The sequence below is a fragment of the Gallinula chloropus genome (genome assembly GCF_964237585.1).
Source record: "Gallinula chloropus genome assembly, chromosome: 5".
In the NCBI taxonomy this organism is placed as follows: domain Eukaryota; kingdom Metazoa; phylum Chordata; class Aves; order Gruiformes; family Rallidae; genus Gallinula; species Gallinula chloropus.
Genome location: NC_140090.1, coordinates 64,290,117 through 64,315,011, shown reverse-complemented (window position 1 = coordinate 64,315,011; position 24,895 = coordinate 64,290,117). Strand labels below are relative to the sequence as shown.

Sequence of the window (24,895 nt, the reverse complement as noted above, 5' to 3'; positions counted from 1 at the left end):
GCTGCCTTTTAAAACAATACTCTCCAGAGGTTTCGTAACTCTTATTCAATAAAATTTCTGTGTGTGTGTGTTACAGTTTCATAATGATCTCTTTCCTGGAAAATTTCATTTTATAGGTGATGTTTTCCTTTTTTCCTTTGTGTGTAGAAACTATTGTTCTTTTCACCTGGTCCATTTCTCTACCAGAGAAATATTTTGCTATTACCAAATTACGCTCAAAGTAGGTATTCTCAAACTAACTGTGAAGTTTGCTGTTTCTATTCCAAACCTGAAAAAGATTACATGTCCCCAGAGTGTGTCTGTAGTATTACTTGGTCTAACAAAAAATTTTGCTCTGTGCAGCCAGTTTAAATTAATGAATAAATTAAATGAATAGTCAGGGTTCTTCTTCAAGTCATCACTTGGGAATCTTCCTTTCCTTGGGATATTATCTTCTGCTTACAGATGCTCAGATCATAATGAACTCTGATTTTATTTAGTGCAAGTACCCTATAGCTCCAGAGCTCACCTGCTAATAATTTGCTGATAGGCACTTTGAAGAGGTAGCTCTAGATTTAGGGATATATAGAGAGAACATGTGCGTGTTCTGATTTTTTGATTACTTGACTCGTAAATACTTTGAAGAAGAAATGGAATCTATTGATTTCAATGGTTTCTATGGTGAAATTGAACTTGAACTTGATCTTGTCCTGTGGCAAGCTTCCCACTCAGTTTAATATCAGGCTCTTTGATACTGAAGTGAGTTGTTTGCAGTCAAAATTGATAATAGTGAATTTATGCTCATTAAAAGAGAGAGATGTTTCTAATTACAGAGAAGAGGAACAGGAAATTAACAGGAGCTTGTTGGTTTGATTATTCAGGGACAGATATGACGCATCCAAGGGACATCGGAACAATGCGATCTCAGTTATGTTGATCTGTATCTTCAAGCTGGTGTTCAGTTAAACTGCCCTATGTTATGTGCATAAGTGTCTTCTGTTTGGGGGACAGCGGGGGAGTTGTATTTTCCTACTTTCTTTGAACAGAACAGTTCTACGTTATCGCTATTAACAGTGAATCACCTGTGGCTCTCTTTAAGTTTTTATTATGGTTTGCCTTTATTTTCTCACTGTAAACATAATCCATATGTTCTCTTAGAGCATACAAATGGTTTGGATTATGTCTGTATCATTGCTTGTTAGAAAGGCTTCTATTATCCATTTATTGCATTACCTTTTAATGCCAGCTGAGAAAACTATTCTCCTAAAACTTTTGTGTAATTTCAGTCACAGTAGTATACTTTCATGGAAATAAAGTTTCTTATTGAAAAAACCCAAACTGATTTATGTTATAATAGGTTGAATAATTGCTTTTATTCTTACAACTGTTGAAATCTGTTTTCTGCTTTAGAACATGCAGTTTGTCATAATCACAGGATCTTCCTCCAGTAGCCTTCTAGAGAGTGAGCACTTTTCTACTGTTTGTACTTTTCACTTTACTGCTCTTGAACTGCTGTTTGTGGAATATATAGAAAGAATAGTTTCTTTCTCAAAGAGTAGAAAGAAAAGCAACCTAGAAATGAAACTAAGATACTAAGCCTATTATCTGATTTGTCCATCCTTGGTCACAACTAATGGAAAGGAATGTCATTGTGTCAAAGTACAAATTGCATGGTTTGCAAGTGGAATTCTACTCAGGATTTAGCACCTTTGACATAGGTGTGATTGCAGTGAGGACTATATTAATTTTCCTTCTGTCTTTGTATGAATTCCTCTTGTTTTGCTCAAACTGAATCCTGAATTTCTGCTTAAAGAGAACTGATGGCAGCAGCCTGACATATATATATGTAAAAGTCAGAAGCAGAAATATAATAAACGTACAGATGGTTTTGCTCCTATAGTTAGGAAGTATCACATATATAACTACTGTGCTTAGAACATACAAATAGGGAAAAATTATATGAATGATTACAAATAATTAACACTAGCCTTCTAGCAGTATTTTAATGGTTTTACTTGTAAAATTTCCTTTTCATTTTTTAAAAGTGAACTCCCTGTTTTTCATACCAAAAAAATATGGTGAACTCCCTGTTTTTCATACTAAAAAAATATGGAATCAACCTCTTTCTAATGTAGCAAAGACCAACATAATACGATTCAGTAGAGAAAAGCACCTGAAAAAGTTTTCCAAGGTACTCTTGAAACATTTTTCTATACACACACAAAGATGCACACTCAATTTTCATACTTATATACTTGAAATCTGTTTACTCAGTACAGCTTTTATACCTGTGTGACATGAATAGAAATTCTTAGTATTATAGTAATAAAGGTTATATTAATCTGAAATTAATCTGTTGGTAGAAGGACTCCTTAATAAATCCTTTAGAAAAGAAAACAGAAATGAGTAATTCTTGATACATTGTTTTTTGAGGTTGTGACAAGCTTAGGCAGAGTAGTATCTTGAAGCAGGCATTCTATGTTTTTCTCCTGTTACTCTTTTGTTAGACAAAAGGAGGCCTTTCTTTTCCCATCTGTATCAGCAATGATTAAGCCAACTCCTAAGTCCTTTTTTAAAGCTAGGCAGAGGTTATCTTGTATGGATAAATAAAAGCAGTGCTTGCTATTTAAAAGATTATCTTCTCTGGCTCTTTATCAGAAGAGTAAGCAAAGCTATCAATTCCAGCTTTAAACAACTTGCAAATGAATAATCAGGGTTCTCATTTTCTTCTACTAGTTGTAGCGTTAACTTGATGTTGTTGAGCACTTCTTGAGTAATACAGTTTACTGCAGCAGCTATTTCTTGTGAGGATTGTATCCTGTTTTAACTAATAGTAAAATCCACTCTACAAGTTAATCTAAGGACCTGGTCTTTCTTTGAAGCACAGATAGTTATCTATTTCCTGAAGAATGTAAACTGACAATACAAAGCTAGAAGACTTCTGGGTGAGACTGGTTAGAGAGTTTTATAGCAGAAACAGGGAAGTACAGATCAGTTTCTGGCATGAAAAAAGATAAAAGTTTTATACACAAAAAAGAAACAAAAAAGTAGTCCAGAAAAAAAGCCTAGTATAGAACAGACAAAGAAGAAGAGAGAAAGAAAAGGACAAAAAGAAGTATGAGTAGACTTTTGTGCAGAGTGTAAATCATGGAAGGTGGTGAAGATGAGAATGAGCTTACTAGATGACCTTTAAAGGTCCCTTCCAACCTAATGCATCCTGTGATGCTATGATTCTATGTTAACTGGATATTGTAATGGAGGAGTTGAATTCTTGAGAATGCAGCCCTAAGCCTCAACAGAACTCTTAAGCATGGGGTCAATGAGGCACTGTGACTTGAGGGAGCAAATGGGTGGTAGTGGGTGTTTGTGTTATGCCTTTCATATCATCCTCTTTCCGAGACAGGGCTGGTTGTGACAGTGACAGATTAGTCCATATATGCAAAGCACTGTGCAAATATACAACCTCTGTAATATAAAGTGAAAACTATTTTTTGCATTCTTTTTATTTTAGTGTAAGCTTATTTTCTGTTGCAAAGTCAAGAACAGTGCAAATGAGCTTTTGGAGCTTTTTGTTATGAAACAGTTCACAATTGTTCTGCACAGATTGGCATAGAAAACAGGATTGGAGTCTTACGTAGAATCAAAGCAAGCAGGACTGAAGAGAAGCCCAGAAGCTCACTGTGCTCATTTGCTGCCCAAAACAGGATTGACATGTCAATATGGTGTTCTTAACTGTCCTTTTTCCAATCTTTCTTTCAGGACTTTGTGACAGAGATTTCTTGGTATCTGCAGATACTATATAGAAATACTTTACTATCCCTGAAGTTGTACCTGTTCCCTACTATGTAACTAGGGTATTGCTTGTTGCAAATTAAGTCCATTGCTACTTGCCCATGTCAGTCTAGATACAGCAACAATTACTTTTTGCTCTTTCAGAAGCCTTTTATGTATTTGAAAATTCCACATCAGGTTCTGTTGGCCTAAAGGCTTTATTTAGGGCTGCTATAATTTTATATTTATGTAGAATATATTAAGAAAAGGCAATTTTGAAGTAAAAGATCTGGAGTGTACCTCCACTGTGTGTTCAAAAAAATCTCTGAAAATAGTTTTGAAGATAGTTTCCTCCTGAGAGGGAAGGAGACTGCAGAATATACTACTATGATTGTTTATACTTTTAAGTGATTCTTGAAAAATTATTGTTCAGAGAACCTGTTCTAAATTTAACTAGTCAGAAGTCTCATACTCGTTCTGGAATCATTGTGTTGATGTTTCAGGCTTCCCACATGGTCTTACAAAGCTTGTCTTCTTCTGTCTTAGGAACAGTTTTATTTTTCAAGGGGCATCACTGCTGGGATATTATGAAACTACCGTGAATCTTTTGCAATAATGGATAAAGCATGCATACTCCCAAATCCATGCATTTTCCCAGGGGAATGAAGAATGTTTTGTAACTTCAGACACTTGGTTTCACTATGCAGTGAGCTCAGATAAGTTGAATCTTACAGCAGGAGGAATACAAAGAAAAATGCTGACCAAATGGGTTTATGTGATCCTTATTCATTATTTCTTGTGACAGTAGAGTCTTGATGCCCCAGTCAAGGCCTGCAGCCCCTCTGTGCTGTGGCCTCATATGGAGGCAAAACAGGCCCACACTCTGCCCAGATGAGCTTTTTATTTGAAGTTCTGACAAGACTACAGGTGACTGAACCAGGCATTTGGGTAACTCGGGAAACAAGCATCTTTTGTCAGTTAGCTTAACAGTCTCAGAAGCCCCAGTCACCAGCTATCAAGCTAACATCCCATGCCATTTTATAGATGTATGCAAAGAGACCCCAACTAAAAGAACATGTTTAAATATAAAGTTGTTAGTGCCGCAGAATAAATGAATAAACAGTTTAATGGTACAAAAAGAACACACTGTTTTGCTTTTGCACAGCTTGGTCCAAGAGTGAAAAGGCAAAACCTAATAAATGTTTTGTTTGTTTTGTTTTAGAACGTCAAGCGTGTACATCTATGGCTGGCTCCAGCCTCCTTCCCTCCAATGTGGCTGGTATCAGCAAAGAACTGATTGAACTGCAACACCTCATCCAGTTCCCCGAGGAGGTTGCCAGCATTCTGACTGAGCAGGAGCAGGAGCTCTACCGAAAAGTCTTACCCATTGACTACCTCTGCTTTTTAACCAGGGATTTGGGTAATGCTGAATGTCAGAGCAAGCTGCCGTCGATTAAAGCTTCCATATCTGCTACTATTCTTTCTTCCCCCAACGGTGAACATAATGCTATAGAAGATCTTGTGACGAGGTTTAATGAGGTAAGACAAAACTTTTCATAAGGATTATTACCTGATTTGTGGGTTAGTTATTTCCTTTATCTCCCAGGGCTGAATTTAATGGCAAATTTTTAAAATGTAAGTTAAGATGAGCAGAGGATTTAGCTGAATAACTTACACTGAATGTAATAGGAGTTATGTGACCCATTTGCTCAGTGAGTTTGGAAAACTGCAACCCGAGTTTATCTTGCATACTGTAAAGTAAACAGGAAGAAAAAAAATTACTGACTTGTATTTCTTTGTATTTATGCTGACAGCATGGGGTATACTTTCAAGTAAGTTTATTATTTTGTTTGGGAGCTGGAGTTTTATTTATTTGTTTTGGATTTTTGTAGACTAAGCATGATCTTAGGAATCAGCACAGATGTATTATAAACTAGAAGTTTATACCTTATTCTGTATAATATAACTAAATTAATCTGCAGTATTTATATACAAAGACATGTCATTCAGTGCGATACGTTTCCATAAGTCAAATTGTGAGTTCTTTACTAAGATTTCACTTTATTTTCAGTAAGGGAATCATCTGATAAGTTTAATAGAAAATAAATATTAAGAGCTGTAAAAAAAATCTACCCCAAGAAAACAACCCAAAACAAACCCAACAACTCTCCTCTGCCCCTGCCCTCCCCCCGCCTCCCCAATATAACCATGGGTTTAGCTGCAGAAAAATGGAACACTTTTTTTTCTTTCCTTTTCTTGTGTGAAACATGTAATGTTAGCATTATCTAGATTTGTAGAAGTGGACTAAAATGAAGATTGTCTTCACTTATGCTCTTTTAGATTGTTATCCACTGCATCCTTATGCTTTAATAAGAGATGAAAGTTGTGCAGATATTAAAAAGACAGCACAAAATTAACTAGATAGAGCAGAATATGTATTAACTCCTGGTGAACGTCCTGCTTCCTGGGTAAATAAGTCAGTGACTGAATATTTGGCATATTTGAAGTGTTCCTCTTTCTTGCATGTTATTGAGATTTAGAAACTCTAATAGTGTAAATATATTGGCTTCCCTCACCCATTGCTATTATGGGAACATAAATAAATATTACAATTGCAGTATTCAGTCTGTAGACAGAGCCTAGGAATTGTTTAAATTAGCCCTAGTTACTGTTATTAGGAAAACACTGTGGCTGGTGCCTAGCTGGAGAGGAATCTAGCTCCTGACCCAGCTAGGGTCCATGTTCATTCTCTTAGGATGAGCACCATACTGAGAGCAGTGGGAAAAACTAGTATGACCTGTTGAGACACAATAGCAGAGGAGTTTGTTTGGAGATTTTGCATTTACCTGTACAAATTGTGTGTTCTGACACTGAACAGTTACAGGATCAAAGGGCAAGTAGACATTGAAGAAGTGTTGTCAGAAATGAACGAGACTATTCTACGTCAATGAGAATTTTAACATTAAAATTGCCTTTTGGATAATAATCAACATTATCTTTTCATGTCAGGGGTTTGTGACTTTGCAGTTTTTTTAGTCAAGGATTACTTGTTTGGTAATGCTACAGGATAACTTTTCATATAATTTGAATTAAGTTCTGAATGTCTGGTGCATAGAATATATATTTAGTGCAGCGGGTTATTTTCAGTATAATCTGAAATAACTCTTTTTAAACATAGATGTTATATGTTTAAATGCAGTTATTGTAAAATATTTACTGCTTGTAGTAAATCACTATTTTGCTATCTGCTTTATCTTATGGTGTATATCAGTTGCCATAGCCAGTCACAAGCGTGAACTTTCAAAATGTCTTTGTTTACAAATGACAAGAAAATTCTTGTGCAAAGAGTCATGCTTTTGTTGACAAAAGTCAGTGAGCACTTGCTGATTTTTTTTGGCATTGCCTATAGAAATACTGAAGTGTATTTATAATGTGGGAGCCAGAATGACTTTTAGGATGACAGGCTGCTGATACGTAATGGGAAAAAAATCATTTCATGCCATTGTTCTGTTAAATGAGCAATTATAGTATATGGAGGTTTTTTCATAGCAAAATACATTTTAGTAATTTTTCTTACACTTAATACATATTAATGAGAAACCGTTTATCACCCTTGTTTAAAATGACAGTCAATAATTTCTGGTTTGTGACTCAAAGGAACTTCTTGAATAGAAAAATACTGTCATTTTGATGAGATCTTTGATTGAATGAGGGCTGCAGGAGTATTATAAAATATTAAAATAATGAAGATTAAAATGTTTTCAAATTAGTAAAGTATCTTATAAAAAGTGTGTTTAAGTGGAAAAGCAGGTGGAACATTTGGTCTTAGTGATGTAAATTTTACCAGCATTATTTACTGTGTGAATTCCAGTAACTCACAGAAAACGTTCATGAACTGAAGTTGTAAAATTCCATTGACTGCAGACTGCAAGATGAAGTGGTAGATATTGGGAAACTCCCCATGGTTCTCTTTAAATATTTTTGCTGTTACAAAATTGCTTTTATACTACATGTGAATGATTTAAATATTTTTACTGATGAGGTACGTAGAGTATGATTATCTTCTAGTCACTTCTTTAAACCTTTATTACTGATCAGTGTTGCGTAACAGGAGTTGCAGTATTTAGACCTCAATGGGTCAAAAAAAGTGAGTGGTTAGCCTTAAGCTTTTGTCATCAAAGTGGTCTGTGAAGAACTGCAGAACTGAATCAGAAATTATTTACACTCCGCAGTGGATAAAATCAATTCTTGTAGGCAATTAACATGCCTGAATGTGCAATAAATAACTGCTGTTATTTTTCTTACTCAGTTCTCATTTGTGCAAAAGAGTAATAGCAGGCATACTGTTTAGCACTGGATGAAGCCTGTAATGTGCATTTTCTTTTGCAAGAAATGTCTTGCAAGATTTCTGAAAATTACTGGGTCTCTTAGTGTGACAGTGGAAATATGTTTCTGTCAGATACTCTTGTTCTGAGATCACAACACTGTGAGCCTGATGAAGGCAGCTGAAAAGTGTACAAATAATTAAAGTAAATTGGGAAACCAAGTTAAGAAGCATAAAGCGAGAAATCTGCATCGCTAGTAACATGCAAGGAGAAAAGTTGTGGTTGTGCTTCAGGCTGAAAGGACTTTGCATTGAAGTGGGATGAGTGAGCCCATTCCTCGATGAAGGTTGAATAGATTTTTGGCCAGCCAAACATTACCCAGTATCTTAGTGTACCTAGTGACAATGCTAAAATTAAGCAAGGATAGGTGGTATAAATTTAATTTGTGGACCTTGCCTGATTTTTTAAATAAGAGTTGTGGCCCTGCTTTAAGGCAAAGTAACTAAAAGGTTGAGAAGCACTTCTCTTTTACTGTCTTTGTGGCAGAGTTGCCGCAGCCTGCTTGCATCTTGCCTCAAGAGCCACACAATTTGTTTTTAAGCTGCAACAATCTGAACATAATTGTCATGTCAGTGTCTGCTCTGGGTATCAGTGAACCGAGTCCTCTGTCTTATGGAAGAGGCACAATTAATTTACCTGTGGGACCTGTGATAGCCCCTCACCTTGTCCCTTTTTGTGTAGCTCTAGTGGGTACTTTGACCTTAACTGCAGGGGTACAGCACAGAACTCAACTGCAGCTGGAGGGACCTTTATTTGTCACAGATGCTGGATGAAAGTAATCACTGAGTGACTTTTGTTTCTGGTATATGAAGTTCTTTAATAAACAATGAAGATTGGAGACAGAGACTACCCTTATTAATATTCACAATAGATGGAAATGATAGCACTCCAGATTATCCTCATGTATATGTTTTGTTTTCTTTACACTGTCAAGAATGGTAGGGGAAAAAAAGGAGGAGTAAGTAGTGTAGAGACATGAAAGATGGATAGCATGGATTAAAGCTACTGTCAAGCACTCCACAAATAGTAGCAGAAACATGCGACTGGCAAATCCTGTGCTGCTGAGGCTGGGAAACAGAAACTGCCTTTGTCTAAGAGAGCACAGTAATGGCTTAGACCCGACATGAAGTTGCTGGAGGGGATTGAGGCATAATGTATTTCCCTGTGTCTTTTCTTGTCATGGGTTTCCATGTATTGGGTTATTCCCTGCAGTGTTAATCAAGGTGACTAACATGACAGGGAGCTTGAACACTCAATAACATGTTTCAAAAACATGTTCTGAGAAGGGACAGTAAGGGATGATCTTCTTCAGTCCCACAAAATGGAATGGAATACATTCTCAGCTTGTGTTTTCATTTGTATTTTAAAAGTTTTGGGTCATTCCAGTTCTCAAGTCTGTACAGAAATTCATAGGAAAATAAATGTTCATGTGATATATAGTCCAGTCACAATAGATTTGTAATATTTACATATATTGACATGATTACTCAGACTTCATTTCCCTAGAGGTACTATGGAAAGATGATAGTCGTGGTAGAGATTGCCACTGAAGTTTAAATAACTTCTATAATACTAATGTTTAAGAAATAGTTCATAAAACTAAAATTAAAAAAAATAATCAAAGAATTAGAGGACTCTTCAACATATGGAGTAGACTTATAGGAATAACCACAGAAGAAATGCAGATGAAAGGTATTACCAAATCACTATGATTACATACTATGCTGCAGAAAGAATATAGATTACTGTGCAGTAATCATCAGGTATTTAATGGGGAGAACAGAATGGAGAGAAATGATGCCATGATCCAAATGGATTTGAAAAAAGGGTATTTCGGAATTAATGAAAATAAATAAATAACTTTGTCTTCTGAAGAAGAAATTAATCCTGGTGTTCTGCAATTAGCAAAGTGCTATTTCCCGTGGAAAGAACAGATCCAGTCAGTCACTTTGTTGCAGTAATATAATTGTGGGCTCAAACACTGAAAACCAGAAAAATAATTTCGTCGTATTTAGAAAAGTTAAATTGTGTTCACCTGCATCTGCAGTTCTTCTAGGCATGCACTACCTTACACATCTAAATGTGGCTAAAATTAAAACTGCATTTTTTGGCAATGTTCTTTTGTAATACTGTGATTAAAACACAGCCTTTTTCAGTCGTTCCTTAATCCTGAAGTTTAGATCAGATTTAACAAATATACAAAGTCCAAGGAGAAATTAAATTACTAAGAGGAAAAGTTTAACTACTATGTTTTTAGCCTCCGAATATGATACGTTCCTAAACGTTTGCTGCTCCAGTGGTCATCCTGATTTCCTGGGATGGCAGACTGTACTCTCAGCTGTAATAAAGTTTCTGTGTTTTGATCTCTTGTCTCGTAAAGGATAAACTGAAAAAGTAGGAAGTAGTACTGGTTTTTATGTATTGTAGAGGTTTGGGCTCTAGAATGAACGGATCCCATTGGTTTTCCTGTCACTTTCTTCTCAGAGAAGGGAAATATTTTTGTCCCTTTAACCTATTTGACCTATTTGTGTTATATATCTTGTTCCTAGGGGTTGTCTGTTTCTTTACCTGTTAGTTTCAGTAGTTCTGTTACTTCTTTATAAATATTTTGAAGAAAATATTGTTTCAGATATTCTGAATGCATTTGGTTCAAAGTTTCAGCAGCAGGTCACTAACAGAAATTTTTATGAAATAGGATTGGTAGAATTTATTCCAGTTCTGGTTTTATTGCCAGAAGACAGTAAGACAAGGCTTCTTGAAAACTATGAATTTTTCCTGTTGTTTTAAAAGTGTACAGCTCCAAACTTGGAAGTGTTGTAAGATAGGAATTATCATATCTTTAAACCTTTTTCAGGTAGAGAAGAATCTTTCTGTATACTTTAAGGATGCATAGTATCCCTATACAAATAAAGATAAACATTTTGCTAAGCCAGTTGTATTTGAGACAAAAACTGTGGGTCTATTGCATCTGTGAATTTATACCATGTAACTTGGATTCAGTAATTAATTCAGATTTATGAGAGTGGAAGAAGCAAATCCACCTGTAGATATTTCAAATATTCTGAATATTTTAGCTTTTTAGTTTGTTGAGTTTTGTTTCATTTTGGTTTGTTTTTTCTTTTACTGCTAGCAGGATTTAAAGCTGTAAGCTATATTGTAGCCCATGCCACATGTAAGCAGATAATTAAAGAAGGTATTTTGCTATTTGGGTTTTATTTCTAGTGAAGAATGTGGCCTACATGCATTCAGCACTGCCAGCTATAAATAAAAGTTATAGTCTTTAAGAGTTTGATTAAAACTGTAGTTATATGACAGTGTAGACTCAGGCACAACATGTACTCATCAACGAGGCACGGCATTTGCTTGTAGTAATATCAAATTGATCATGGAGTCTTGTAAGAGCAATGCAGTGGATCAAGGTAAAGGCAGTTATTCTTTCCTGATACTAAGTGTAATTAAACAATGTGAGTTTAGTGGCTAGTGTGTGAGGAGGCAATTGAAATATAGTAACATCTAGCTTTCCAAAACTATTGGCTTTTGGATTCTTTAAGGCTGTGCACACAAAACCAACAATAATAATATATTTTCCTGGTTTGATGGAGCACTGACTACCAGAAGTTTAGTTTTAATGGGTGTATAGAACTGTGGGAGAAAACTACTGAGGAGATTCTGCAGTTGGCAGTGCCCTGGTAGCTGGAAAGAGATTAGGAAAATGGCACCTGAGTGTGTTTGAGGACTCTGAGAACTGCCACAACATACTTTTTTCCATCTCTCCTTGTTGCCTGCTGTGCCTTTCTTTTCTCATCTAGCTCTTTTCTGAGATTCCTGTTTGGTATTCTGAGTTCACCCTGCTTCTTTAGCTCGAGCACCATGTGGTCCTGACTTGGCATCGTACCGTAATGATCTTCCAGTCTTCCTGGATACCTGTTTCTTTCTCTGTATCTTTACCCTTACAGACTCTTGAATGTTTTGGGGTTTTTTTTAAACGCCCAGCCACTCTCCTGCCTCTCACCAGCCAAGCAACCACAGAAACACAAGTTGAATATAAATGTTGTAATCATTTATGTTTATGTACACATTTGAAATAATTTCAAGCATTGCTTTATATAAAAACGAAAAGAGATGTCTTAGATTGGGAGTTGCACCATACTGGAGGATCATTCAAACAGCTGTCTGAAGGTAGTCAAATTATGGAACTGAAAATGCAAAATAAGAACTTCAATATATAAGGGGATTTTTTTTTCTTTTTTGAAAGACTGAGTTGCCAAAAAATAAGTGAAGAAGGTAAAAATGTTTGAACTGCTCCAGCATAGCACTGCTACTGCAGAGGTTTCATCATTCACTAGGTCAGTCTATTCAGTAAAGTTAATTAAAAATACAACTATTTAGGACACTAAATGAGAATGGTGGCTTTATTTTTCGTGGTTTAAATTTGTAAGTTTTCCTCATTGTTCATTCAAAACACAAATTTAAACCCTTGCTAGCAAAACAGAGACATATCATTTTACTGAAATAATGGAATGTAAATAAATATTGCTCTCTGTCTCTTAGTTCAGCATTTTTTTGCAATGCCTAAATGGGTTTGCATAATACTTTTAAAAAGATTGTGCTTGCACAAATATCAAACTGTTTCCAGTCCTTGTTTGGAATAGTGTTTAATCAGATTTAAAATGGTAAATGTTCTTTGTAAGGTTATATAATTTCACTCTACCATGTAAAGTGAACCATCTGCTCATAAGATAATGCAATTTAAAATACATTCAAAAAAGAAAGGATCAGAAAATTATATTGCATACTATATAAAAAGCCTAAAAATCTTCATAATGAAACTTTAGTGAAACCCATGTGAAATAAACCAAAATTGTGTTATATGGTGTGATCCTGATCAGTATGCACGGGTGGGTTTGTGAAGTTAGCAGTGCAAAGGAACTCATGGTAGGCAGCTATTGGTGCTCGTGCTGCATACTGCTAGTGTTTTTAAAAGCCTCACAAATATCAATCTGCTCCTTATAGCTTTATAAGAATAATATCCCTCTGCAATACTTGTCTGGAAAGACCTTGAAATGTGAAAGATGGATTTAACTTTTTAAAAATTATATTTAACTTTATTTTTTAAGAGGCATAAATCACAGCACACTGATAGACCAAGAATTTTGCTTTTAAACAAGACAATGGGTTTTTCCTTCTTGCCATAAATACTGCATCCTATCTGTTGAGGGTTATTGTTTTGCACGGATTATTTGTGTTCTTCAGATTTTCTCTAAATTTCTTGAATTTGTAAAAAAAAAAAAAGATCATTCACAAAAGAGTGGCTTCCATTGGATACCTGTGTAGTATCAAAACAACCTGAAAAAGCAGCTTGTTTTTGTCTTCAGAGACTTCTCATACACAAACTTTATTTTGACAGTATTAAAATCACTTGCTTTCTTGCTACAGTGTAGGCAGTAGTTAAATCACATTTATTATAGGAAGATATCCATGGCTAATTTATATACATTAGGTGTTAGAGAAGGCGTGTACTGTAATCTACTTTTGTGGTAAGCCAAAGGATTTTATTCTACTTGCTGGCAATGGTAAGTGTAAAACTTCATGTAGACAGCTGTGTTTGCTGATTTACCTCTGAAAGCTTCATCTCTCAAGTATTATGGAGTTCTTAAAGAATGTAATATAAAAATAGAAGACATAATTTCTTCCATGCAGAGTAACCCACTGAGGTATGTAGCTTGGGAATTGCTTAAAAGCCTTGTAAACATAAGAGTGGGGGGAATAAGCGTAAAGCAATACAAATAACAAAACCCTGGGCTTTGCAGGTGGAGATTCTTAATCATTTCCTCCCTCAATACCACTCCTGTGTTTTCATTCTGAGAAAAGATAAACAATAAATTCATTCCCATTCAAAAATACAGAACACATTTTCTAGCATCTATATAAAGAATAGTAAGCAATTTATATATTTATTATTATAATTTTGTGTATTAGAAGACTAAAAGATGAAAAGGAGTAGAGTAAATCTGTGGCAAATTTAGGGATACAGTTAATAATTCAACATGCATTATGCACTGTTCCATCCTGTGAGCTGTATGGAGCAGGATTCCCATATGGTAAACAATTCCTGTAGTTCATACTTGTAAGGGCCTTAAGGTTATGTGCCATACTTTGAGGGTCAAGTTCCATCACGGGTGTCTCTCTTACATCTTTCGTATTCAATTAGTAAAAGCAGTAATAAGCTGTATCCTGCTCCTGACAAATTGGGAGATTTTTGCCTTCATATAAACGTGACATCAGTGGTAGTTCAGTGATTAGGTGGTCAAAAACGTAGTCTTCTGGTAAATCTTGAACGACTGATATAGATTACCCAAGTTTAAAAGTTTAGGGCAGGTTTATTTTTTGTTAATAATTTTTGTTTTAACTTAAAAAAAATATTCCTACAATTAATTCTGTCTGTTGAGTTGTAGGAACGTTTCTGTCTGTTTAATTGCCTTTTTTAAAAAAACACAAATGAAAAGGAAATTCTGAACATCAGAAATCTCTGGAGCCTTTAGTAATGCCATGTCCTCTAAAAGGAAGGTTTGTCTATTTTAAATAAAGGTCTGTCACTGCTACAGTTGTGGAAAATTCCAAATTAATTGAATTAAAACATTAAATGAGACTTAGTCACTGACTTTAAAATATTCACACTATATTTGAAGATTAATGCTGAGTTACAAATGCCTTTCCCAAATTCATTAGCAATATTGCACTTGAATTAATTTGAAAGCTTAATCAAATTAAAATAAGCATAAAAACCTTTTAAAAATGTTGTTGTAAACAAAGGGTTTAGTGCAGTTTAAATAGGAAGAAGTGATATAAATGTAATTTAAAAAAAGCTAAAATTATGCAGATCTTAATGTACTACTGTGCTTGAAATCATTGCTCAGCTGAAAACTGCACTGCCAAGATATCTGCTGTAGATCCCATGTGCTTTAGAGTAAGATTTTGAGGAGGCTCCTGTGCCCCTGAAAATTTCCAAATGAAGCTACTTTACAATATATTCAAAATTAATTTGACACAACTTTGTCAGAGCTTGTCTGTATCAGGTCACTACAAGATATTTAAATCTCAACTAAAGATCTGCTTGACTTGATTTTGTTTGTTTACTACTTAATAAATCCTGAAGGACGCTGAATGAGAAGACAGATGTTGTTACCAACTTGAGTGGACCATGTTTCAATTGATGACTTTTCTTGTGTCTTGCAATCTTGTGGATTGTAGTAGTGAAGCCAGGACACATTTTCTCATACTTTTCAGACTCATCAGCAGCGCAGCGGAAATCTAATTATAGGTTTGCTGTGATGATTTCTGTTCTGAAAGGAGTTTGCAACGAGTTACATAAACAGAACTATGTAAGTCGAGTGTGAAAAGAAATAAGTGAAGGAAATAGTGATTAGCATGTTGATGTGTAGATTGCAATCTCATGTTAAAATGTTACCTAACACAAAAACTTGGTCCAAAAAGTGTCAGGCTCATGCTGACGAATACTGGCAATGTATTTTGATCTTCTTGGCAAGGCTACTACTGTGCACTCTTTTGGCTGGGAAGTTCTGTCTCTGATCCCAGATCTAGCTCGTTCAGCAGCAAAACCCTCACGCTGATGTAGTGGCAGTCTGGTAACTAGGCAGCTGACTACCTGAGGGTACTTCATCCTTGGGTTGGTGTTCCTCAAGTGTGATCCAGCTGGGGAGGTAGCTCTGCAAGCCACCCATGAATGAACTGCCGGAAGAGAACGTGCCATTCTGCATCCAGCTGGGTGAAGTATCCAGAAGTCAGCAACAGCTTCTGGCCAGGAGCATGGAGCCTCCCTTGTTCTGTTAACACTGCTGGAAACCCCATCCTGGAGGTAGAGATCACACCTGGGTTTAGTGACAGGGAAACTGTGCCTACTCCAGAAGACTGTCTGTGCTACTTGCTTGCCAAAGTGCAAACCTCGGTTTTCAGTTCCCTTTCCAGGTGATTTCCATAGTCATCAATAAATATAAATGCAGAATTGTTCTCTGCTTTTGTGTGCAGTGCATCTAGTTCAGGTGCGAACTGACCACAGACACCACCTGAGGAATCCCAGTCTGAGCTTTTATTTGAATGAAGGTCTTGAAAACTTTTCATTTACTGAACACCATCTGTGCAGAGGAAGCTTTATGCATCCCAGGCACCGGCAATGTAGTACATACATTGTCAGGTATTTTGGGGATCCAGTGGCAGCTCTACATCTACAGTCTTCTGAGAACATTGATGATTCCTATGGAGGCTGTCCTTTGAGGATGCACTCTGGACTGTTCATATCTTTATCAGTAAATCACAAAATTCTTGAGTATGCTTAGTGAGTGTTGTTTAACGACTGTGTACATCTTAATTAACTTGTTTCCTCTAAGCTGTTGTACATGACACTTATCCCGAAGATTGCAATACTTTCAACTTACCTGCACTTGAGTGTTCTTTGTACACTGTTCATTTTAGCTATGGCCATTATGAACAACCATCTGAAATTAATGCCATACCCAAACTAATTCAGTATGCATTTATTTAAAAGCTTCAGAATAATGTTCTTCATGATAAAATTCTTGGATCCATCAGTTCAGTGTATCTGGGCAGAATAAAATCTTCAGGGAGTTCAGAGTGACCTCAGTCAGCAGAAGTTCAGCTTTGATTTTCTTAGATTTTTTTTCTTTAGATTCTTCTCCCTTTCTAGCTGTCTTCAGTAAAAAGCTAGGAGTAGAAACGTTTTGCAGATGTTAGGCACAGCACTCAGCAATAACTTCACTGAATGAAAGGAGACAGCCTTTGTTGACTGCTCCTTTCCTCTGCTCCAAATGTTCCGATCATACTGTTGGATTTTAATCATCCCTGTTCTAGTCTCAGACTGATGAAACCTTCCAAGAGACAAATTTTGGGGTACCAGGCTATTATGCTTCTTGAGAAGCCCATAATCCCCCTTTCTGGGAGCTCTATGATGCATTCAGATTAACCAACAGTGTCTGAATAATTCATAGAACAAATTTATGAAGACATGATGCTATTCAGACCCACCAGAAAGATCAATTTATACTCCTGGCTACTGCTGGGTAGGACACAAAAGAACCATACGTGGGAACAGTCTGTAGTCTGTAGCATATGTTTAGGAACAATTACGTTTCATTATAATTTTGTCAACACATAAAATTATGTGAATGACATTTTCCATTATCTGCATCTGACTGAAATATCCCAGCAAGCTCCTCACATTTTTCCTGATCTCGAGGAAATCTGAAAATACCAACGTTCTTAAAGCAGGCAAGTTCGTTATTTTGCAGGACCGGGTTGTGTCTTTAGGTGCTCGGCTCTGTCCCCTGGTTCTACCCAATGCATTATATCTGCCATTGCTCATCCTGTTTTAATATTTAGGGATTCAGACATACTTCTTTTTTTCTTCCTGTAAATCTGTTCTTGTCCTGCAGAAGGAGTGAGCTTAAACTTCATGGGAGACATCTGCCTTTTGCACCCTTACTTTGCTCTTATATATACATCTGCCATCTCAAGACTGCAAAGTCTTGTTGATGCTGACCTCTATGATTTTTTGTTTGCTTTTACATAGTGTTTGTGAGAGTTCTTTGTAACTGTTCATAGCAGTCCTAAACTCTCTATTAAATAAAATTTCAACAAGTGGCTGTCATAGTTTCAAGGTGCGGGTAGCTTCAAAGGCTTCATAGCAGGGAGTCTGAATTCAGTATCAATGAATTCTTTATCAATTTCAATACTGTTTTCTTCTGACAATTACATCTTTACTACTTCAGATTAAAATAAAATTGCTTTATATTATTCTTTAAAATATTTGAACATGTTTTAATCAAACTGTATTAATCAAACTGCCACACTTGGTATTTCATAACAAACAAATACTATTGTTTAATGTGAGATTGCATGTTTAGCCATTTGCATTCCCTAAGTGGGGAATGGGAATGGTATCCAAACCCAATACATACTTTGGTTCTGGCATACACAAACCAACCTATGCTCATCTTGAATCACAGATTCAAACAAACTGGTTTGTTTCACAATTTGTGATATTTTGGTGCATTTACTTTACTACCTTTTTTTCTGTATTTGCCCTCACTTGACCCCCATGTCATGCACTGCTCTGTTTGATTTTCTTTTAATTTTCCACTCCTTCATAGTGTTCAGCATTTTGTTGCTTCACTTTTTACCTACTTGGAACAATCAATGGAGAACTTCAAATAAATTTCAGCTAAATTCAAATTCTCATTCAGAGCTGTTGCAGTGATTAGATATATCTTGTGTAGGGCATCCAATATGAATAGTCGTTATTTATTTGTTTGTTTGTTTGTTTGTTTGTTTTTGTACTGTGGCCTCTACAGCAACAGTGCATGAAGGCTGGGAAAGCTGCTTGAGCATGGTGTACAGCTTTGGTCTCCGATACTTGTTCTACCGTTTTTGGAAGCTCTGCACCCATTATTGCTCTTACTGTCTTCTGTGGTTACATGTTGGCATAAAAACACATGGGAATTACTGAAACAGTCATTAACATGATTTCTTACACTTACATTGTGTTGCTTCCAGCTCTTGCCTTCCATACCTAAATTGTTCAATGAGGGCTAGAACAAGTGGAACACTGATTCTTCACAGGTCCATTGTCCTCTGATGCTCACATCCCATCAGAGCATCCCTATCCCCTTGGTGCACACTCCTGAGTATGGCCTCATTGCATGAAAGACACAATGATTTTATAACCTCTTCAGAGATTCAATCTTAAAAATCTGATATTTTTTTTTTACACATATATATTCATTGCAGATATTGGAGCTATGGCTTGTCTGCTCATCCTTTTGTTTGTAATTGATTAAAATCAGAAAAAAAAATTAAATCGTAACTTAGATTTTTTTGTATTCTTTACCTGTTTTCCTTCAGAAGCAAGAGGCTCAGAACACTGTGTCTGTATAGACTTGTGTGAATAGAAGCCCTATATATTTTTAGTGGATTTTTTTCTGTTAGCACTAAAGCATTTATATCTTGTTTCTCATGCTTCATTTTTTAAATAAAAGTCTGTGCCCCTGAGGGGTGAAATAACATTTTCTGATTTTTCTAAGGCTCTCCTCACACTGGTATTGTCTGTAAACACTTGAATCCTTCAGGACCAAAGAATGGAACTCAGTGTCAGTAAACAAATCACGTTTATTGCTTCTTAAGTGTTTACACAATGACAAAAATCAGAACCCCAGGGAATCATATTGTAAAAAGGAACATTTGGTTTAAATTAGGTTTCCATGTGAAATATAGCTACTTTTTATGGATGTTGTGGGAATATAAACTAGAAAGAAAATCTGCAAGCTGATAAAATGAAGAGAGTTTGAGGGGGGGTTGTTGTTTGTATTTTTTTTAATACAAACAGAATCATGGTGTAATTTCTGATTCTGGCATTAATCATAAAAGAAGTTGATAGTATAGTCACACTTAAGAAGATGGGATATTTATTGGTTTTACTTAATTTGTGGTCTTCCAAATAGATAATGTGATTTATTCTAAATGTTCAGTGCAGATAGGAATTAGTAAACTTGTATATTAAATATGACCACCAACTATGTGAAATTAAGCAAAAATAAAAATTCCAAGTTATCAACTTTCACTGACTGTATTGCAAGAATAAGGATTATTCAGTGTGAGGCTGAGATTTGTTAGCTATGTTAGTGAGAATTTCCATTGCAGACCTCTGGCAGCTTTAGAAATCAGCACTAGTTTAAGCTGTCCAGTTTCTTCCATGGCCTGAATGACTATTGAGTATATCTTCTAATAAGATACAGTAGGTTTTGTTTAATATGAGTATTTTTAGAGTAGTTAATGATTTAATTGTTGTAACTTGGTTGTGTCTGTAAGTTGTGTGTGCAGCTCATATGTGATACGACCACGATTTTGACCAGTACTCTCCAGATGGACAAAAATAAACTCCTGGCATTGTCCATCAAGTATGCATGAATGCTCCAGGTGACGTTGCTTTGGCTGACTGTGCTGTCCATTTTATTTTGCAAGGTGAGCTCGTGGGTTACCTGGCTGATCCTGACTGCAGGTTCTATGGAGGAGAAACGAGAAGTCTTCTCATATTTAGTACATGTGGCAAAATGCTGCTGGAATATGGGCAACTACAATGCTGTAATGGAATTTCTGGCAGGGCTAAGGTACTGGCAACTCTTTTTTTAAAAAAAATAGATTTTCGGTGATAGATTGCACTGCACCTTCTATTAAGCAGATGTCTCTGGAGAACAATGGACTAAACAGAAATCTGTGGCTAAATCACATCATCTCACTCTGTGACACTCTAATAATCCTTTTTGGAAAAATGAAGAATGCTAAAAGCGTTTTTTTCTAAATGCTCTGGAGACACCATTGGTTTTCCTGGTACATGCTAAATAAGTTACATTAGAAAAAGTTGCAATGTAATTCTGGTAACATTCTGAAAGAGTCAGTCTTAAACGGTTTAAAAACCCTACCAACCCAAGCCAACAAAAAACCCTAACAAAACCAACAGTACCTTCTGAGGTACTGACAGGCTGAATCCTGTTCTTACCTCTGCCATCAGATTGGTTCTAAAGAATGTTTATCAATATGGTGATAGGCACTTTATATATATAAATATATATATATTTTAAATATATATACCTCTTTTTTATTTTTTTACCCCCTCCAATTTACTTATACTGACTGATGTTGGGACCTTCTGCTGTCATGGTCTTTATCGCCAGTCCTGCAGTGTCTCCAGGAGAAAGAGGGAGTATGGGGTTTAGGACTGCAGGAAAGCAGTGCCTTTGCATGGGCAGTTTCGGGGGCAGGAAAGTGGACTGAACAGGCAAGGGTTAAGATCAGATTTCCAATCTCTTAGCTTTGGCCCTCTTTATATATCTTGTTTGTGTAACAAAGTTTTAAAGTGTTCTTATTGTCACTCTTTGTGGTTTAGTGGAGATTCTCAATCAGCGATTTGTTTACATTTTTGGTATATAAAGCACATTTGAAACACTCATAGGCGCAGGGAGTCTTTTTGAGCACAATGCATCCACAGTCTCCAAGCCAAGCCAACTAAGTTGTGAAGGAAAATGCAAAGCCAATTAAGGGCTTAAATTTATCTCTAACGCACATCACAGGAGAGAGAAAGGAGAGGAAGGCTAGCAATGATTAGCAGTGTTTCTGGGACAGGGACAGAAGCTGTACAACAGAAGTTGTACTGTTAGCATTTCTACAGACCTTTTGGTGTGGCTAGGGCCAGGGCTGAGAAGAAGGGCCATACCTTCACATAGACAAACAGCTCAGAAGGTGAGAGACCTCCCAGCAGTACTCACAGCCCTCAGGGAGCAACAGGGGCTATTTCTTTTCATCTACAGCACTGCATTTGTGCCTCAGAACTGGAACATGCTCCTGATTTATTTCCATGAAAATGAATAACTTATTTTGTGAGTGAAATGGGGGGGAATCAATGTAAATTTTTAAACATAAATTTAATTTAAAAAAAAAGGAAGAAAACCCAAAACCCATACCCCCCTTTTGCTTAGTTATGGATTGTTCATAACACAGCTAAAGGAATTTGTAATAAACTGCCTGGTTATCTTTATGCCATTTCCTTAATCTTCTCTTATTTCTTCCCATGCCCTTTTAAATTTAAGGCAATGACACAATGAGAATGCTAGAAAGCCTGCTTGTATGCCCTGTGTGGCTGGGCTTTTATTGAAATGTCAAATGCTACTCCAGTAGATCAGACTGCCTGTTTCTCCTTTTCAGCTTTGTTCCTTAATAATTCAAAGGAGGGGAAATGGTCCACAAACCAAAATTTTCATAAAACTAATGATCTTGATTTCATTTCCAAGTAATGATGATGATTTCCTCTATTAAATGTATGCTGCAAGCATTGAACTTAAATTTAAAAGAAAAAATGAATTCAATAAATTCTGTGATCTCTTTGCAATAGGTCAAGAAAAGTTTTAAAAATGTGGCAATTTATGGACCAGTCTGATATTGAAACCATGCGAAGTCTCAAAGATGCTATGGCACAACATGAATCATCATCTGAGTACAGGAAAGTGGTCAACCGGGCACTCAATATCCCAGGCTGTAAAGTTGTTCCTTTCTGTGGGGTATTTTTAAAAGAACTTTGTGAAGTTTTGGATGGAACATCAAGCCTTATCAGACTCTGTCCACGATACAACTCCCAGAATGAAACATTAGAGGTAAATGAGATTGCTGTTCTGAGAGGTTATGTCCATAGACATCCAGTATTTTATGTTACTTATCATTTTAGACAAAGGCATTATCTAATTAAAGTTTTATAAACCAGACTGTAACCAAACTGGTCAGTTACGTGGATCTCAATTCAATTCCCATACTTACTGTAACAATTTAGATTCAGTTGTTTATAACTAGTTCAGTATTGGAGTACTGAAAAATAAACTTTCGTACCAAAAGATCATGTTTATACTTCAAGTTAAGTAAGGATGTAAGTCCTTAAGGATGTAACCATTTTCTGTTAAGTGATCTGACCTTCCACTTAACTCACTGGGAATTGAAAGATTTTAAGTTCCTTAAAACAGAATTCAGACATTCAGTAGATGAAGCTTTTCCTCTGAAAAGAAGCACTTTATTTGAGTTTTATCATTTCATTCTAAAATAAAAAGTCCGTGTTACATGAAAAGAAAAAGACTGAGGCTTTTTAAATTTTGTGGGAGTTATTCTAACAATATGATTTCCTTTATGCAGTGATTTGGTCTGTTTATGATTGGAAGTAGGTACAGGTTCCCATTAGAAGGTAATAGGAAATACATGCTAAATATTCTTAATTTTTGTTAAAATTTCTCCAGTGGGAGGTAGATGACACAATATTCTATTTGTTGCTATGCTAATCTTTCAAATATCTCTAGTTTGTTTCAGATTACAGCGGACAAGATAATTTCTTGCAACGAGTAGGCCAAGATGGTTTAAATAATCCAGAAAAGGAATCAACAGCAAACAATATCTTCCAAACTATTCGGAGCTGCAATCGCAGTTTGGAGTCTGAAGAGAGTGAAGATAATTTTAGTGAAGGGAGCAATTCAAGAAAAAACTCTTTGAAGGACAAAACCCGATATCAGTATGTCTCATTTTGTTTTCTATCACCACCTGTATGTGTCATCTTTTTAATCTTTAATTTCCGTTTACTAAGGCTCACTTTTAGAAATAAGTGTGACTTTAACATCTTCCTTTTTATTTGTGTTCTTACAATTTGGAATGTTTCCCCACTAGAGATATTCTAACTATCTCATACTCAAGTGCTTGGAAAGTCTCTGTATAGTTATATTTTCCCTCATGATGCAATTACTTCCTCTCACGATAAGGGTAAATCCTTTTCGTCTTACACACAGAGCTTTAAAAATCCACAGTTACGATTACAATTTTGATCTGCAGTGACAGGAATAGCATCAGGACATATCTGTTATCAGAGCTCAGAACATTATATTCTGCACACTCAGGCAGTGTTCTGCCCTCGTCAAAATAGAGGTTATTTATTATCCTTCAAAAGACTTCTTCTTTTAAGGACGTGTTCATTTGGGGCATTTAAATTCTGCCCAGAAGCATTTGAAAATGAGTACACATGTTGAATTTTCAGGTTGCTGTAGTCCTGCTATTTTGTGTAGAACTTTACTTAATGGTGCCCCATGAAAAAGCCCACTTTGTTCATCTCATATTGTAACTTCAGAGACCTGGTATATTCTATGTGATTCACCAGCAAGGAATATGGTAAATGCAGAATTTAGGACATCACTTGACCTTCTAGAGCATTGCTTTGCAGTGAAGTTGCAACCCATATAGAGGTAGAAGGGTCAGCTTTAAACTAACCATGTTAGAGTGACATCAAAGTAAGCGACAGCACTGTACTGTTCAGAGGTGAAGTGCTGTAAGCTTACATGGGGGTTTGCATAAAAAAGCATGCTTAGGTCACTGCTTGAGGTATTTTGTTGCTAATGTTTATCAGAAACATCCATATGTTCATAAGTATCCAACATATTTCAGCTACTTAGACAAAATCTAATAAGTAACTGCCTGAGAAGGAACTAACATCTTCCTGTTTTAAATGCATTTATTTCATTAACATGCATTTCCAAATTTCATTTCAAATAAATAATCATTATTTCCTGAAAGAATGGTTTCTAATAGAATTATTCACATCTGGCTTTAGTTGCTGCTGGAAAGTGGAGTAGTAAATTAAGCCAAGAAAGACAGTCCCACTTCTCTGTCCATTTATGTTGTGTCTTGAATTACTTCAGTTCAAAAGCTTTCTTCCAGGAATTATTTTTGTTAATTAATACGCTTTGAAATCTGCCTGCATCTCACAGTCACAATCAACATTTTACTTGGATGAACAAAATAGAATTTAAATACAGGACAACAATATGGTGAAAATTAAGTTCTCTTTGTTATCTGTTTATGAAATCAATTATTGGTAAATGCATTAGTTATGCTTCATATTGAAATATACTCTAGTAAATTCTACTCTAATTAAAGTTGAAATTAAATAGAAAATTTTAAAAAAAAAAGCCTCTAGTACTTCTGAAAGTTAATTTAGCTCAAGTACCCCAGACTTTGGAAATTCCTTTTTCACCTGCTCTTTCTTCCATGTGTGTTCAGAGGGCTGGGTGAGGCACAGGATCAAATTGCTGCAGAGGCAGAAGGGCCATTTTCTGTTGTTCCCATTATATGGAGGCTGTGACGTTAGCCTGACT

At 35.9% G+C, this 24,895-nt stretch overlaps 1 protein-coding gene across 1 annotated transcript in view; it reads left to right on the top strand.

Moving 5' to 3' along the window:
- Window positions 1-24,895, top strand: part of PLCE1 (phospholipase C epsilon 1) — a 123,979-nt gene that overhangs the window by 63,459 nt on the left and 35,625 nt on the right. Inside the window, exons 3-6 of the mRNA XM_084264921.1 lie at window positions 4,973-5,289; window positions 20,187-20,332; window positions 22,111-22,369; window positions 23,057-23,265. Of these exons, the coding sequence (XP_084121047.1) occupies window positions 4,973-5,289; window positions 20,187-20,332; window positions 22,111-22,369; window positions 23,057-23,265 (931 nt within the window). The remainder of the gene's footprint in view (window positions 1-4,972; window positions 5,290-20,186; window positions 20,333-22,110; window positions 22,370-23,056; window positions 23,266-24,895) is intronic.